We start from the raw sequence: 13,977 nt of genomic DNA on the forward strand, positions 1-13,977 counted from the left end.
CCCATTTTAAAATTGTAAATGTAACTTTTACAAATAATAAGCCCAATTTTAACTAGAATTATCTTTGACATCAAATAATTTATATCAATGTTTCAGTTAGTATTGAAACCCTTAAACCATAATTTAAAAAACATGGCAGTTACTACAGAAACACACATAAAATATTGTACATTTTCCCCTGTGCTTTGATTACTGATCAATTTATACACAGTAGTGTTTATTCTTTCATTCCTTCCCCCTCATATATATCTATTTAAAATATATGAATATATATGAAATTGCATACAGCTTCATTCACAAACTAGTTACATGGAGCTGTGTGCAGGCTTTTTTACGGTAACCATATTTATAGGCAGTCAGGCCATGTCACTCATGTCAATTTTAGCTGTATGTTAGCAAAAAAATAGTTTTGGGATTCAGGTTATTCATTGCCTTATCTGTCTGGGTCAGGATCTATGTTTTTTTTTCAGAGTACAAGACCTTGTAATAACATATTTTTGATTCTTAAAGCTACCACGTGCTATCAGAATAAAACATCAACACAAACTCTTGTAGAGACAGCCCTTTTCAAAGAAACTCAGCCTTGTGCTTTAGCATGAACGGTATTTGTACTTGAGAATCAAAACCTGGCACCTGGCGTACAGATGTGACAATTTTTGTCCAATATTAGCACATCCTTTTGAAGAGGAATGTATCAGCTCTATCTACAGTGGCAAAATCCACTCCTTTTGTTTGTGTGTTGGAAGTCAAGTGTATTCATGGGGATACACTGGTGTATTTAAGAATATTTCTCCCATATCTACCCCCATCCATACCTACCAGAGTGATGCCCATGCATAATACCTTCTGTACATGGAAGGAAAAGAAAATAAATATGGTAATAAGACTTCCAAGACTATTTTAGGAGCAATCTATACCATTGAAACAGTCCTGGCCTCTATTTCTCCCACTAGGACCACTTCTCTACAAGTTAACATACTCATTTTCTAACAGATTTATTGTAAAAGTATATGTGATTGTCTGTGTTCTGTACATGCTGTAAGCTTTAGTCTTAACCATTAGAGCAAGTGCCTCTACCACATTTCTGCTTCATGAAGACAGTGCCTATAACCGTTATGTATTTAAACAAAGGAACCTTTTGAACTCCAAAAAGTGGCCAGTCCAACTGGCTCCTATCTATTGCCCTACCTTTTGGGTTATGATCTACTGCTTCTCCAGATTCCGACAGCCTAACTTGCCCGAGTTTTGGAAGATGGACATTGCTGTTGCACACCCCACCTGTGCTCATACACTGATTTTTCACTAGATGTGCAGGATGTTTCATATGCCCATACACTATGTATCTAGAGCATGTTTGACTGTCGTGCACCGACTGCCCCTTTGGATCTGTAAGCATTGTCAGGACTGGGATGTATTCTTTTCATTAATTCAGACTGTTTTTTCTACAGCTACTACAGTTCTAAAGCAATTGGCTAATGATAGTAGAAAGCAAGAAGTAATTTGTGAAGCAGAATGTGCTTTCAAGTACACTTTACAACTACTATTTTTTCTAACGTGGAAACATCTATTACCAATAACAAAATGATTCAAAAGTTCAAATCTGCTATTATTTCTCCTTTGTTCTGTTTAAACTGCACTTTGTTCACGATCTGTTTGTCTGATTTAAAAGCAGTCGCTCCATTTTCCCTGGATAGTCTGTCAATGCCAGTAGGAAACCCAATTGTGAATATTTAAATTCCAAACACTTTGCAGGATGAGAATAAAGTTAGTATTTAATTCTTTTCACTAAGATTTTGTACTTTATATAATATTCTTTACCCTCTTAAATGTTAAATTCCTATTTTTTCATGCTTTTGATTTATCATAAAATACAGACACACAAAGTACGTTTTACTCCAGTCTTTCACTGTTCAGGAAAAAGTGAATCAGTAAGAACAATCTAGAAAGAGATTGTATAGCAGTAAAAATGCACCAAATTTGTTCTGAGAGATATCATATGAGTGATCTAAAGCTCTGCAAGCTATCTCAACTGAGAAACATAATTCTCACTTTTTGCCTTTCATAGCATGAATTTCCATTTGCAGGTAGGGTCAATCACAAGCTCCATCCTCCATCGATGATTAGTTTATTACCAGTCATGTAGGCAGACTGAAAGTAGATCAAAAGAAACAGTAATTGAGTAATTATTCATGGCTATCAAATACAGGGAAACAATTTTTTCAAGTCAGAACACTGGTTATACAAACAATATTTTGTTTACAAAATATCCAAATAAATAGATAGTAAATAAGAATATAAAAAAGAATAATAAAATAATAAAAAAGAATAATTAAAAAAAAAGAATAATAAAAAAGAATATTAAAAAACCTAGAAATGAAAGCCTTTCAGCTCACTCAGGGGAGTGCAGCAAAAGTACTATTAGAAGCACTAGGATGAGAATGCATCTTAAGTGTGCAAATTCACATAATTCATATAGAGTACAGATATCTCACCTGCAGGAATAATACCCCACACTGTGATATTATTAGCTCTATTAGCTGAGCAGAATCTGTTCAGTTATTATAAGGGGCCCCAACTGAAAATTTACATGGGAGAAAAGTGAGGTAAGCAGCAGAGCTGTTGACACCCTCTGTATGCCAGTACTGAAGCATATTAGAATATATTGAAAAACAGGAATTCTATCTACATAAGGTTGAAAAGCTATAATAAACAGACTGGAAAAAATCAGTAGCTTTAGAGAAACACTAAAATGTAAGTGAAATCCAGATTACTGATTGATAACAACATTTAAGACTGAATTAATTCGATTAAATTATTCTGTTATGCTCAGCAGGAGTGCTGGACAAGTCCAGGGGAATTTAATCTAGTTTTGGATTCATAGTGAGTTTATGGCATCTGAAATAACCTTGATGTGTCTCATTAGTGTTGGTATTTGCTGTGGTCATTAAGAGTTTGGTCTATGATGGCCTCAGTGAGTCTACTGTTTTCCTTAGGCTGAAAGGGTAGATTCACTCTGAACATTAAGCCCTTTCACCCAAAACCTGCAGCAGTTCTACACAAATATTTGCTCTTGAGTAGTGAAGTAGGTGACGATTGCTAATTCTACCTCCTTAAAACGAGACTTAGTCATGGTGCAAACTTGGAAGAGCAGACAAGGCCACTTCTCCTGTCATACGCGGTGACCTGGGGTCAGTCAGTTTCCTCAGATGGCAACAAACCACCCGCCTATAGCAGCAAATACCCAATGCCCTAACAATCACCGTCAACATCGAGTACTTTTCTATCATAGACTGAACTCAGTAAAAGACCATCAGTGTTTTATTTTTGTAATAATCCAGCTCAAAGGCAACAGAAGTGCTCCTGAAACAAATACTCTCTATTGCGGCGCAGCAAAATAACATGCAATTCTGCGACAGGGAATTTTATATAATTTCATACTTACTTCATCAGAGGCCAAGTACACAAAGAGGTTGGCCACTTCTTCAGCAGTAGCCATCCTACCAGTCTTCTGTCTGGCTAGGAAGTCCTTCAATGCCTAGATACAGAAGAGCATTTGGTATATTAAACCCCGCTCCAATTATTTTAATCCAATAGTCTGACGTGTATAAAGTAATACTGGAAACAGGTCCTAAGTGCTAACTTCCTTTAGTACACTGGGTAAGGAATTTATGCTAGAAAAAGGAATTAGAAGATGAACAGTGGTACAAACTTCAGGTTGAAAAAACAGGAGGAGACTGGACCTAAATCTCTGGTTGCAAAGTAAAGCCAATGTAAGTCCTTCTTCCTTTGGTGACAGATATTCCCAGGCCTTTCAAATAAGGGCTCACAGTAATCTAGTCAGTATAGTTAAGGATCCCAAATAATTTTGAACTGCATAGGCCACAATGCCTTCTATCACGGTTTTCCATTAGTTTGTGGCTGCCACGTGACAAAGTAGAAAATATCTTCTACTTTTGCACCAGATACTTTAACCAACAGTTGCAAATAGTGCCACAGATGATAGACCCTCTGTATTCACTAAGCAGAATACCCTTCTGAGGCATTTTTAAGGCTTCTGTCTTGAATACAAACTGACCGAACTATCAGAGGAAACACTATTGTTACATTATCATTGGTACTCTGAAATAGGGAACATTCTTGAACCTGGGCAGAAATGCTGCTTTGTTTTGATTATGTTTTTAAAGGGAGTTCAATATGTGTACACACGTGATCAAACTAATAAACTACTTTCTCACCTGTTCTGGGTTAGGCTGGGCTTGGATTCTTCCCTGTAAAGACGGTGTGTCAACAGTTCCTAAGCAAAATTTTAAATTCAGTATTAAAAATCGACTACAACAACCATGACAAAAAAAGAAAAAAAGGCAGTTCATTAGTTCAATTTCCATGTCTTAACACTTATGTGTAACTTCATAATATGATTCAGGAAAAAGACTGCAAAACAATAAACATAGCATAGGACTTCAAATTTTGATAAATGGCAAGACTTTTAGATTAGATTCAATACTTTTCAGATGGTCAAACAATGACTAGCCCATCAGCTAGCCCTTGCCTGCTTTTGCCTTCCAGACTACGTCTTTGAAAATAAACATCAAAATTCTGTGTAATGCATATATTTTGTGCGTATGCTGGGTTAACAGACTGAAAATCCAGCTTTACTATAAAAGTAACAACTTTTCCATTTTAAATCTCAGAAGCATTCCAAGTGTGTCCCTTTTTTTTCTTTTTTTTTTTTTTTTTGATTGCTGGTAACTTTCCTTGCCACTTGCAAATCTCTTCTTTGTTCATAATGTCAAACTAAATCAGACCTTCTAGCATCTGCTCCTAGTTTCCAAAATAATGTAAGAACACTTACCAGGACATACGCAGTTGCATCTAATGCCTTGTTCAATGAAATCAGCAGCCACAGACTTCGTTAGACCAATAACTGCTGCCTTTGAAGTACTATAGACACATCTGTTCACAACTCCTAACAGAAGGTCGAGGTGAAAGCAGTGTAGAAACACAAAAAGAAAGCCAAATTTGTTCAATATGCACCTGCTTCTGGACTCCTGAATCTCCTGCAGCACTTGTAGTATCTCCGTAAGGATGGGCTAAGTAGAATGCTGACTGTCAGAATTCTACCCAGGCACACACCTGAGTAAAGCACACAACCTTTCAACGGTATAAGTTTGGGGAGTAGTCTAGAAAAGTTAACAAAACCAAGATTTAGGAAGAGCAGGGCCCCACCTGTCAGTCATCATCAGGTTTCCTTGGCAAGCATAGCTACAGTGCTTATGCAACTGCCATTTCTTCATTGTTTCTCTGAAGAACGTATATAATGGTATCACTGCAAGTAATTCCACTTTAGTTAACACAAACTGGTAAAAAGGATGCTGCAAAACATTCAGGACAGATTCATAAGTTCAAAGGCAAGAAACTTAGCATTTCTGCAATTTTGTGTCTGCGTCCTTGCGCGTATGTATGAGTTGATGTGTTCACTTCTTTTTTAACTGCAGCCTTCCATGGAATTAGCATTGTCTTCTAAATTTAGAGTTGTGCAACGCTTATTTTTCATTCTCATCTCTTTACAGATTTACGTAAGGAACTCTCTAGTAAGCTACTGACCTTTAATACTGGATGCCACAGAAGACATGTTTATAATATTTCCAGATTTCTCTTTAAGCATCTGCAAAAGAATACTTGTGTTATTCAAATGCAAACGATTTTGTCATGTGCAGGTCCAGCAAATAGCCTATAATAACCTGCAGAACTACCCTATATGCAATTGACACACAGGGTAACAAGGTTTATTTGGCATGAACAGGTGCTGATCTCTTTAATGAAGAACCTGAAATTCTCCCTAGGTTCTTTTAAATCATAAATCTGGAATCCTCACATAAGAAGGATACAGAACTGTAGGAACAGGTCCAGAGCAGGGCTACAAAGATGATGGGAGGGCTGGAGCACCTCCCGTATGAGGACAGGCTGAGAGAGTTGGGGTTGTTCAGCCTGGAGAAGAGAAGGCTCAGAGGAGATCTTATAGTGACCTTCCAGTACCTGAAAGGGGTTACAGGAAAACTGGAGAGGGGCTGTTCACAAAGGCTTGTGGGGATAGGACAAGGAGGAATGAGTATAAATTGAAGAGGGGCAGATTTAGACTAGACATAAGGAGCAATTTCTTCTTGATGAGGGTGGTGAGGCACTGGCCCAGGTCGCCCAGGGAAGCTGTGGCTGCCCCATCCCTGGAGGTGTTCAAGGCCAGGTTGGATGGGGCCTTGGGCAGCCTGATCCAGTGGGAGGGGGGTTGGAATTGGATGATCTTTAAGGTCCTTTCCAACACAAACTATTCTATGAGTCTATGATTCTATATCAGGAGTGAAGACTATGAGAAGAAAGGATTTCTTCCTAGACAGCCACCTCTGAATCACTGCCCTCTTCTCACCACAGTCAGTTGCCCTACATAGACATCTGCTCAGACCATCGACCAACACCATAATTCACTGATCTCATTCAAACCCTTCTTGCTTTGGAGAAGACTAAAACACAACACTCTAGCATCTCTGAACTGTAGCTACATTTTTCAGTTGTAATATTTTTATGCATCCCAAGATCCAAGATGCCTGAAGTTGTCAAAAAGACCTTTGAATATGAAGATCAGCTAAGAAAAAAAAAAAAAAGACAAACCAACCAAACAAAAAGGACCTCAAACACAATGAAAAAAGTAGTCGTCATCCAGTCATGGTCACAGCTTCCACTTCTGGCCTTTGCATTTACAGGAATGTAAACACCTTATTCAGTCCACACATTTTGGAACCCTGAACCTAGTTACTACGTCAAACACAGTAAGTGTCGTCAAGCTGTCAGACTGTTCGATTAGACTGTTGTTCTGATATAACTGGCGTGTTGGCATCAGTGGCACTGAATTCCTTCAGAAGATAGTTTCCAGATTTGCATAAAATTCATATTAATATACATATTTTATGAATATTTTGCAGCAATGGTATTAGTGCAGCTGTGTGCTATAGTATAACACAGTAGTACTGTATTACAGTGACTCCCTCGCTGCCCTGCATTTGAAGGATTTCAGTTATAAATTACATAGGGCAACTCCCCTGAGACAATCTTCTCTGCAATATCCTTTACATAAATTGTCTACTTGAGGGATTCCACAATGCAGAAAATGTTTTGGAGTAGGAGTGCTATTATCATAGAATCAGAATAGTTTGGAAAAGACCTTAAAGCCCATCCAGTTCCAATCGCCCTGCCATGGGCAGGGACACCTCCCATCAGCCCAGGCTGCCAAAGGCCCCATCCAACCTGGCCTTGAACACCTCCAGGGATGGGGCATCCACAGCTTCCCTGGGCAACCTGTGCCAGTGCCTCACCACTCTCATAGTGAAGAAATTGCTCCTTATGTCTAGCCTAAATCTGCCCCTCTCCAGTTTATAGCCACTGTCCCTCATCCTATCGCTACAAGCCTTTGTAAACAGCCCCTCCTCAGCTTTCTTGTAGCCCCATCAGACACTGGAATCTAAGGGCCACCCCTATCCAAAGCAGCATCCTTGCCCTTCTGTCTCAAAGTTCGTGCCATCACAGAGGTAACAACTTAGGCCTCTCACACTTTATACACAATGCAGCAGTGACTAAAAATCATGAGCAACAAACCTTTGGAAGGAACGTCTTGATCATTAGATACATGCTGCGAACATTGAGGTTCATAGTGAAGTTCCAGTCTTGCTCTTCACAGTCCAGAATGGTTCCATGATGAACAAACCTAGAATAAGTGTACTAAGTGAATTATTGTCTTTCATCTACATTTCTATGACTTTTCATGCATGTTTTTCCATTGCTATTTCATAATAGTTAAACCTTACAACCCTGAAGGGGAGGGATAAAAACACAAGCAACAGTACTTTTCTTCTCATGAGTTTCAGGGACACAACAGAGATGCTATACAAGCAAAGAAATATTTGGTAGTGGGAAAATGAAAAGAGATAGAGCACTGGCAGACCCTCAACTTTGCTCACTGTTGTGGTGCCAGCATTGCCAAAGCCATCTGTATAGGGCACCCATACGGTTGGGAAAGGATAACAAATTCCAGAGCCATTCTGTCTTGGCCTGGGTAACGCAGCTGTACCCAAACAGTCCAGCGTTGATGCAAATACATGACATTTTGTATTAACGATATAAAATGCATTTAAAACAATAAATAAAATGCATTTAAGTAAATTAAATTACTTCTGAAGGATGGGGAAAACTGGAAAATGGTGAAGGATCAAACAGAAGCTGGTTACCCTGCAATGTTACAGAGGACGTCAATCCTTTCAATCTCCTTGGCCAGATTTTCTATCTGCTCCTTTTTGGTGACATCCAGAACCCGTATTTGAATGCCTAGAAAAACATGGTACTCATTTCAGTGTATTTGGCTAAGGATCAGCAGTGAATTTTTCCAAAGTGCTGAGAACTGCACCTATGATTCAAGTTAGTGGCTTGCCAGAACCGTTCCCTTCTCAGTGGTTCACCACATCATGGAGACTCACTGAGCAAGAGTTCCACTTAAATTCGTACAACAATCAGTAGGAAAGAAATCTTCAGGCCTGAGCATTTGTACAAATGGGAGTATCTAGTGTTGGTGGAATTCATTTCTGAAGACAGGAATTCTACTAGACAGCTATCCTTTTAACGCATTCCACAGCGAGACACTAAGGCAAGATACTAAACCTACTTTTTGTACAGCTGGATGTTAGTTTAGTGATCAGAGCAAAGCATTCCATGCCTTTTAGAGTGATGTTTGACAATTAGCCTGGTGATCTCAAAGGTAAGTGAAATGGGTGCCATTCTGGGAAGCAGAAATCCACTGCTTCTGTGGCACAAGAAAGTCAAAGTTACTCCACGTGCCTGGAATAATGTTCTGTTTGATATGCTGATGTTGCAGTATTTTACATGCTACATCTCTGCCATTCCACAAAAAACAAAGCAATGCCAACATTTAAAGAATTAGTCTGGATATTTTCCATTTCTTTCTGGCCTTTTGAAGTTTGCCCTGTCCTCAAATTATATTTCAGCCAGTCTACAACAACACTCACAAGAACTGAACTAACACCTACTGTAGGTCATTTACCTGGGTATTTCTCCAGTTCTTGCAGCTTAGACTCATTGATGTCTGTAGCAATGACTTTGGCTCCTTCTTTAGCAAAAGCCTGAAGAACACAAGTAAGACAAGCAGTTTATATTTAGATTCTCCAGATCTTATCAGAAATAAAATCTGTTTTCTTCTCATTTCCTTTTTTGGCTTGAAACAAAAGTTGGCTGAAGGGAGCTGATTTCTCACTTTTTATTCTGGGCATGTCAGGATGTACAGGACATCATTTACCACACATCCTTGGGACATACATGAGGCAAGAAAGGTTCAGGATCTCTTCCTTAAAGTAAGGAACCCATAAATAAAGTATAAGAACAGTGATCATGCTAAGATGACTGGGATTATTATTTCACTTATTAGTTGCATGTGCGCTAGCAAGCACGTTACAAAGGTGGACCTAGAATTGTCTGTGTTATTGGATTTAAATGAAGTTATGGAATTTGACATGTAAAGGCACAAGTCAGAAAAAAAGGAACAATAGAGTATAAACTTTATGAAAATCCTTTGCATTCAAATAACTGGATTAGACGATATTAAAAGAACCACAAGTTTTCATTGATGCTTAACTAGAGATATCCCTTCATTCTCGATGCTCCTTTCAAAACCTGCTTTCTCTGCATTGTGATAAATGAACAACTAAGCTAACAAAGTAACCTCCGTGTCAAAAGTATTTTGACATCTTGGACTGTAGCCCCTAATCCTCAAAATAAGTATCTCAAGTGCAGTTTAAGAGGATAGTGGCATTAAACATGCCAGCCTTCTGTGGCTTGTTAGATATTTACAGAGTTAAATCATCAGGAAAATGATCCACTTATTTGACCGAGTGTTTTAATGCAAGTGCCGATATCAGCAGTTTTCTGCACTCTTAACCCTATGCGTGAGAAAACTGCTAGTCTGGCAAAAATCTTACTTACAGAAGCTTTTCCTGGGTTGTTGATTACCTTATGGAGATATGGAGATTATTCTGCTAGTTTCTCTATCTGCTATGGAAGAAGGAAGAAGCAGCACAAAACAAGCAAAAAGGAAATAAGGTTAACCAGAAAGTCAATACATAGGTTGAGTTCTGTTTAACAGTAATTAAATACAATTTGTAAAGGATTTCTCACAGTTGCTCACTGTGAACAATGTTGTAGCTGTGGTGTTAGTGTCACAAAGATTTGGTTATGTCAGCTATTAACAGAGATAAAATAAGACTCTACTGTAGGGGATCTTCACAGTATCCAGCCTTATAAGGAGGATAGAGGGAGTATTTCCTGTTATCTTCTCCCAGAACAAAGCAATAGATATTCGATTAAAGGTACAGAAACTACAACCATATATTGTTAGAAAAGCAGTTGAGGCTGTTCTCAGATCTTGCCCTCATCCTGGACTAACATCACCCATCGGAGCCGAAGACTTTCAGAAATCTAAATGGCACAAAGCATGCGCGATACACTAAAGTGACTTTTATTCCCCTAATTTTTCAATGTTTTGGCTTCATCTGTGGTTTATTAATTTGAAAACTTGTTTGCTGCATGTGTCATTCAACAAGCTAGAATTAGAGACCTAGCTTAGGTACAGGAGAACAAGCATCTTCCTACTTACTATAGCAGCCGCTCGTCCAATCCCCTGTGCTGCGGCAGACAGCAATATGACCTTCCCATCAAGCCGGCCCATACTGCTGACCTGTGCAGACAAAAGATACCACAGAATCTTCACTAGAAAGATAACCCAACAATATTCCCTGGGAATCAGATGCAAACGTATTTAAAAAACTAGACACGATCCAGAGTATCTCTGCCACCAAATCATATCACAGTTTCTGAGGGGGCAGGAGCTGCCTCAACTGTAAGTAAGGACCACGAGATGATCAATGGAGCTCGAAAGCCAAGCTTTACTATAACAGAAACTGGACTTTATTCTTCCTTAAACAGAAGGAAAAAAAAGTCAAGATGAAACAGAAGTACAACAGTTTGAAAGCTAGCATTTCCATTGTTCATTGTGTTCTTGGAAAGCAGGTCTGTCTTCTGTTCTTCTATAAACTCATCAACTTCCTAGACTGCAATAAATTCCACACCATAGCCCGGTCTGGGTGTCTGCTCTGAATTCTTGTAGGAAGCTTCTGGCATAGCAGATTCCCAGCTCCAACAAGGCAGGAGCGCGGTGAGGTCTGCCCTGTCTCTCCCTCTCTTGTGTTGTGTGTTCTCAGGGAGCTACTGAGCTTGGGGAAAGCTGTAGAGAACTTCTACGAGGTTCCACTTTACTTCAGCTGTAGCAGCCAAAAGGCAAAACGCAACCATCTTCTGCCCAAGCACACACTTTGTAATGCTGCGTTACGTTTAAAGAAATGCAGCACGGAAAGTCGCACGCAAACAAGTAAAAGCAAATGCCATCCTCTCACCCCTATGAATTCCAAAGTAGGATTTTTGGTCATTTAAGGAATAAACTACTTACTAGTGTGTTTTTGCTCAGGGAGGTGGTTGAGTCCCCATCCCTGGAGGTATTTAAGAAGACGGGTAGATGAGGTACTCAAGGACATGGTTTAGTGGCAGATGGGAACGATTGGACTCTATGATGTAAGAGGTCTTTTCCAACCTGGTGATTTTACGATTCTATAATTCAAGCGACTGCCCAAAAAGTGTTCCAGAGTGCAGTATCTGGTGTTTGTTAACTGGGTTCCAAATAAGCCAGACAGCAAAGTTTACGGAGCTACGAGTATAGGAAGGCATCCCACAAACCTGAAGTCTTCAAATATAAAGAAGAAACCAACATACAGAGCACTTCACTGAGAAGATAAAGATGCCATAATCTCCCCTACATTAGCAATCAATGCTATCATCTAGAGATGCTCAAATCCATGCTGTGACTCAGATTACTGAGTCAAATTTAGTGTCCTACATCTTAAATCAATTATTCCTTTCTCCGATTTTGAACGGAAATCCTGTTTTCTCAGCAGCTTTCCCAAGAAAAGTTTGAAGCAAAATGAATGTTCTGCTGAAGGTTAGAGATTCAATAAATCAGTCTTCTACTAAAGCAGTCTAACAGAAAAGTTCTTTCCATTCCAATATGAAAAACATTATCTCTCTTGATTTAAAGTCAGGCTGTGTTATGGACTACATTCGAAGACACCAAAATGCTTCACTGTAGGTTCCCTTTCCCAACTGGGACACACACACAGAAAGAAAGAAACAAAGCACAGAACAACAGAACAGTCTCCTAAGCAAATAGTGAGATGTACCTTCCAATTAGGGGAAAGTACAATACCTTAAAAATCACTTTTTGGGTTGGGTAGTAAAAAGACATCTCTTGGGTCGCCTCTGATGGTAGACTATATAATATACCAAGCTTTCCAAAATACAACTCCATAAACACAAAATTCTGGGAAAAGTTCTACTAATCACAGCAAGTCCTAAGCATCTAAAAAATGGGCTTCAAGTACTCACTCAAGGCAGAAGTTCTTTCTTACTGTTTGTTGTCGCATACACCTTTTCAGCGGGGAAAAAAAATCCTGATCAGTCCAAGTACTTCCCCAAATCACCTAATTATTAATTTTTTTGAACATTTGCCAGAACGACTCTATGAAGCATTTAAAAATAAATATTGTAGTTACCCAACAAGAGAGGAGAAGCAGCTTATGTTCCTCGACCTTTGGGCAAAAGGAAGTTTAATACTTCTTTTTTTTGCTGTGCCTATTGGGATTTGTAGTCTAACTGGTAAACGTCTTTACAGAAACGTAATGTCCTGTTGAAAGAATGAGATGCTGCCATCTAGTGAAACTCGGGGTTTTAAAAGTGTGATTTCTCCAGCGCGGGAAGGCACAAGGATCACCAGCGTTAACTGTCTATTCTCCCTAAGGAATTCAAGAAATCAGCAGGATTCTCAAAAAAAAACCCAACAAAAACCAAACCAAACAAAAAAAATACCAAAAAAACCCCCACAAAACAAACAAAAAAACAAACAAAACCAAACAAAAAAAAACATAGAGATTTTTTTCTCCCAGCAGAATCACAGAATGGTCAGGTTTGGAAAGGTCTTCTGGATATAATCTAGCCCAACCCCCTTGCTAAAGCAGGTTCACCTGCAGTGGGTTGCACAGGAACACATTGAGGTGGATTTTGAATATCTCCAGAGAAAGGGATTCCATAGCCTCTCTGGGAAGCCTGTCCTTTACTCTCACAGTAAAGAAGTTTTTTCCATATATTAAGGTGGAACTTCCTGCTCCTCTGTTTGGGAGTGAAGAGTATGGCCCCATTCTTTAAGTGTTTATCAGCACTGATAAGATCTCCTCTCAGTCTTCTCTTTTCCCAGCTAAGCAGACGGAGGTCTCTCAGCCTTTCCTTATACATGAGATAGTCCATTCCTGTCATCATCTTCGTGGCTCTGTTGGACTCTCGCTAGTAGTTCCTGGTCTTTCTTGAGCTGGGAAGCCCAGAAATGGACACAATACTCCAGATGCAGCCTTGCTAGATCAGAGTAGAGGTGGAGGACAACCTCCCCTGACCTGCTAGCCACATCTTTTTTTGACGCACCCCTACATACCGTTGGCTTTCCTGGCTATGAGGAACACGTTGCTGGCTCATGTTTAACCTCCTCACCAGGACTCCCAGGTCCTTCTTTGCACAGCTGCTATCCATGAATTCCTATCCTGTACTGATCCATGGGGTTGTCCCTCCTGAGGTGCAGTATACTTGCCTTTGTTGACCTTCATTAGGTTCCTCTCTACCCGACTTTCCAGCCTGTCCAGGTCTTGACGAATGCAAGTCTTCAAGTGTATCAGCCTCTCCTCCCAGTTTTGCATCGATCAGCAGTGCCTCTTTCACAATACAAGCTGTCAAATTCCAAACTCGGACAATACTTGCATGATAAACTATGGTTTT

General features: G+C 39.4%; 1 protein-coding gene across 3 annotated transcripts; it reads right to left on the bottom strand.

Moving 5' to 3' along the window:
• Positions 1–3: 3 nt before the first annotated feature.
• BDH2 (3-hydroxybutyrate dehydrogenase 2) lies at positions 4–12,782 on the bottom strand. Of its 3 annotated transcripts, XM_054065212.1 has the most exons (11): positions 12,711–12,782; positions 12,544–12,585; positions 10,706–10,786; positions 9,101–9,179; positions 8,274–8,370; positions 7,645–7,753; positions 5,605–5,665; positions 4,853–4,966; positions 4,236–4,294; positions 3,443–3,535; positions 4–2,148 (listed from the first exon to the last, which is right to left on the bottom strand). In XM_054065212.1, exons 3-11 carry the CDS (start codon positions 10,775–10,777, stop codon positions 2,095–2,097), a joined length of 738 nt encoding a protein of 245 aa, XP_053921187.1. In that variant the 5' UTR covers positions 10,778–10,786; positions 12,544–12,585; positions 12,711–12,782; the 3' UTR covers positions 4–2,094. The 3 variants fall into 3 exon arrangements, with proteins under 3 accessions (XP_053921187.1, XP_053921185.1, XP_053921184.1); XM_054065210.1 differs by lacking the exon at positions 12,544–12,585 and having other exon boundaries at positions 12,711–12,781; XM_054065209.1 differs by lacking the exon at positions 12,711–12,782 and having other exon boundaries at positions 12,567–12,704.
• Between the last annotated feature and the right edge of the window lie 1,195 nt (positions 12,783–13,977).

The sequence above is a fragment of the Cuculus canorus genome, chromosome 4, assembly GCF_017976375.1.
Source record: "Cuculus canorus isolate bCucCan1 chromosome 4, bCucCan1.pri, whole genome shotgun sequence".
NCBI lineage: Eukaryota > Metazoa > Chordata > Aves > Cuculiformes > Cuculidae > Cuculus > Cuculus canorus.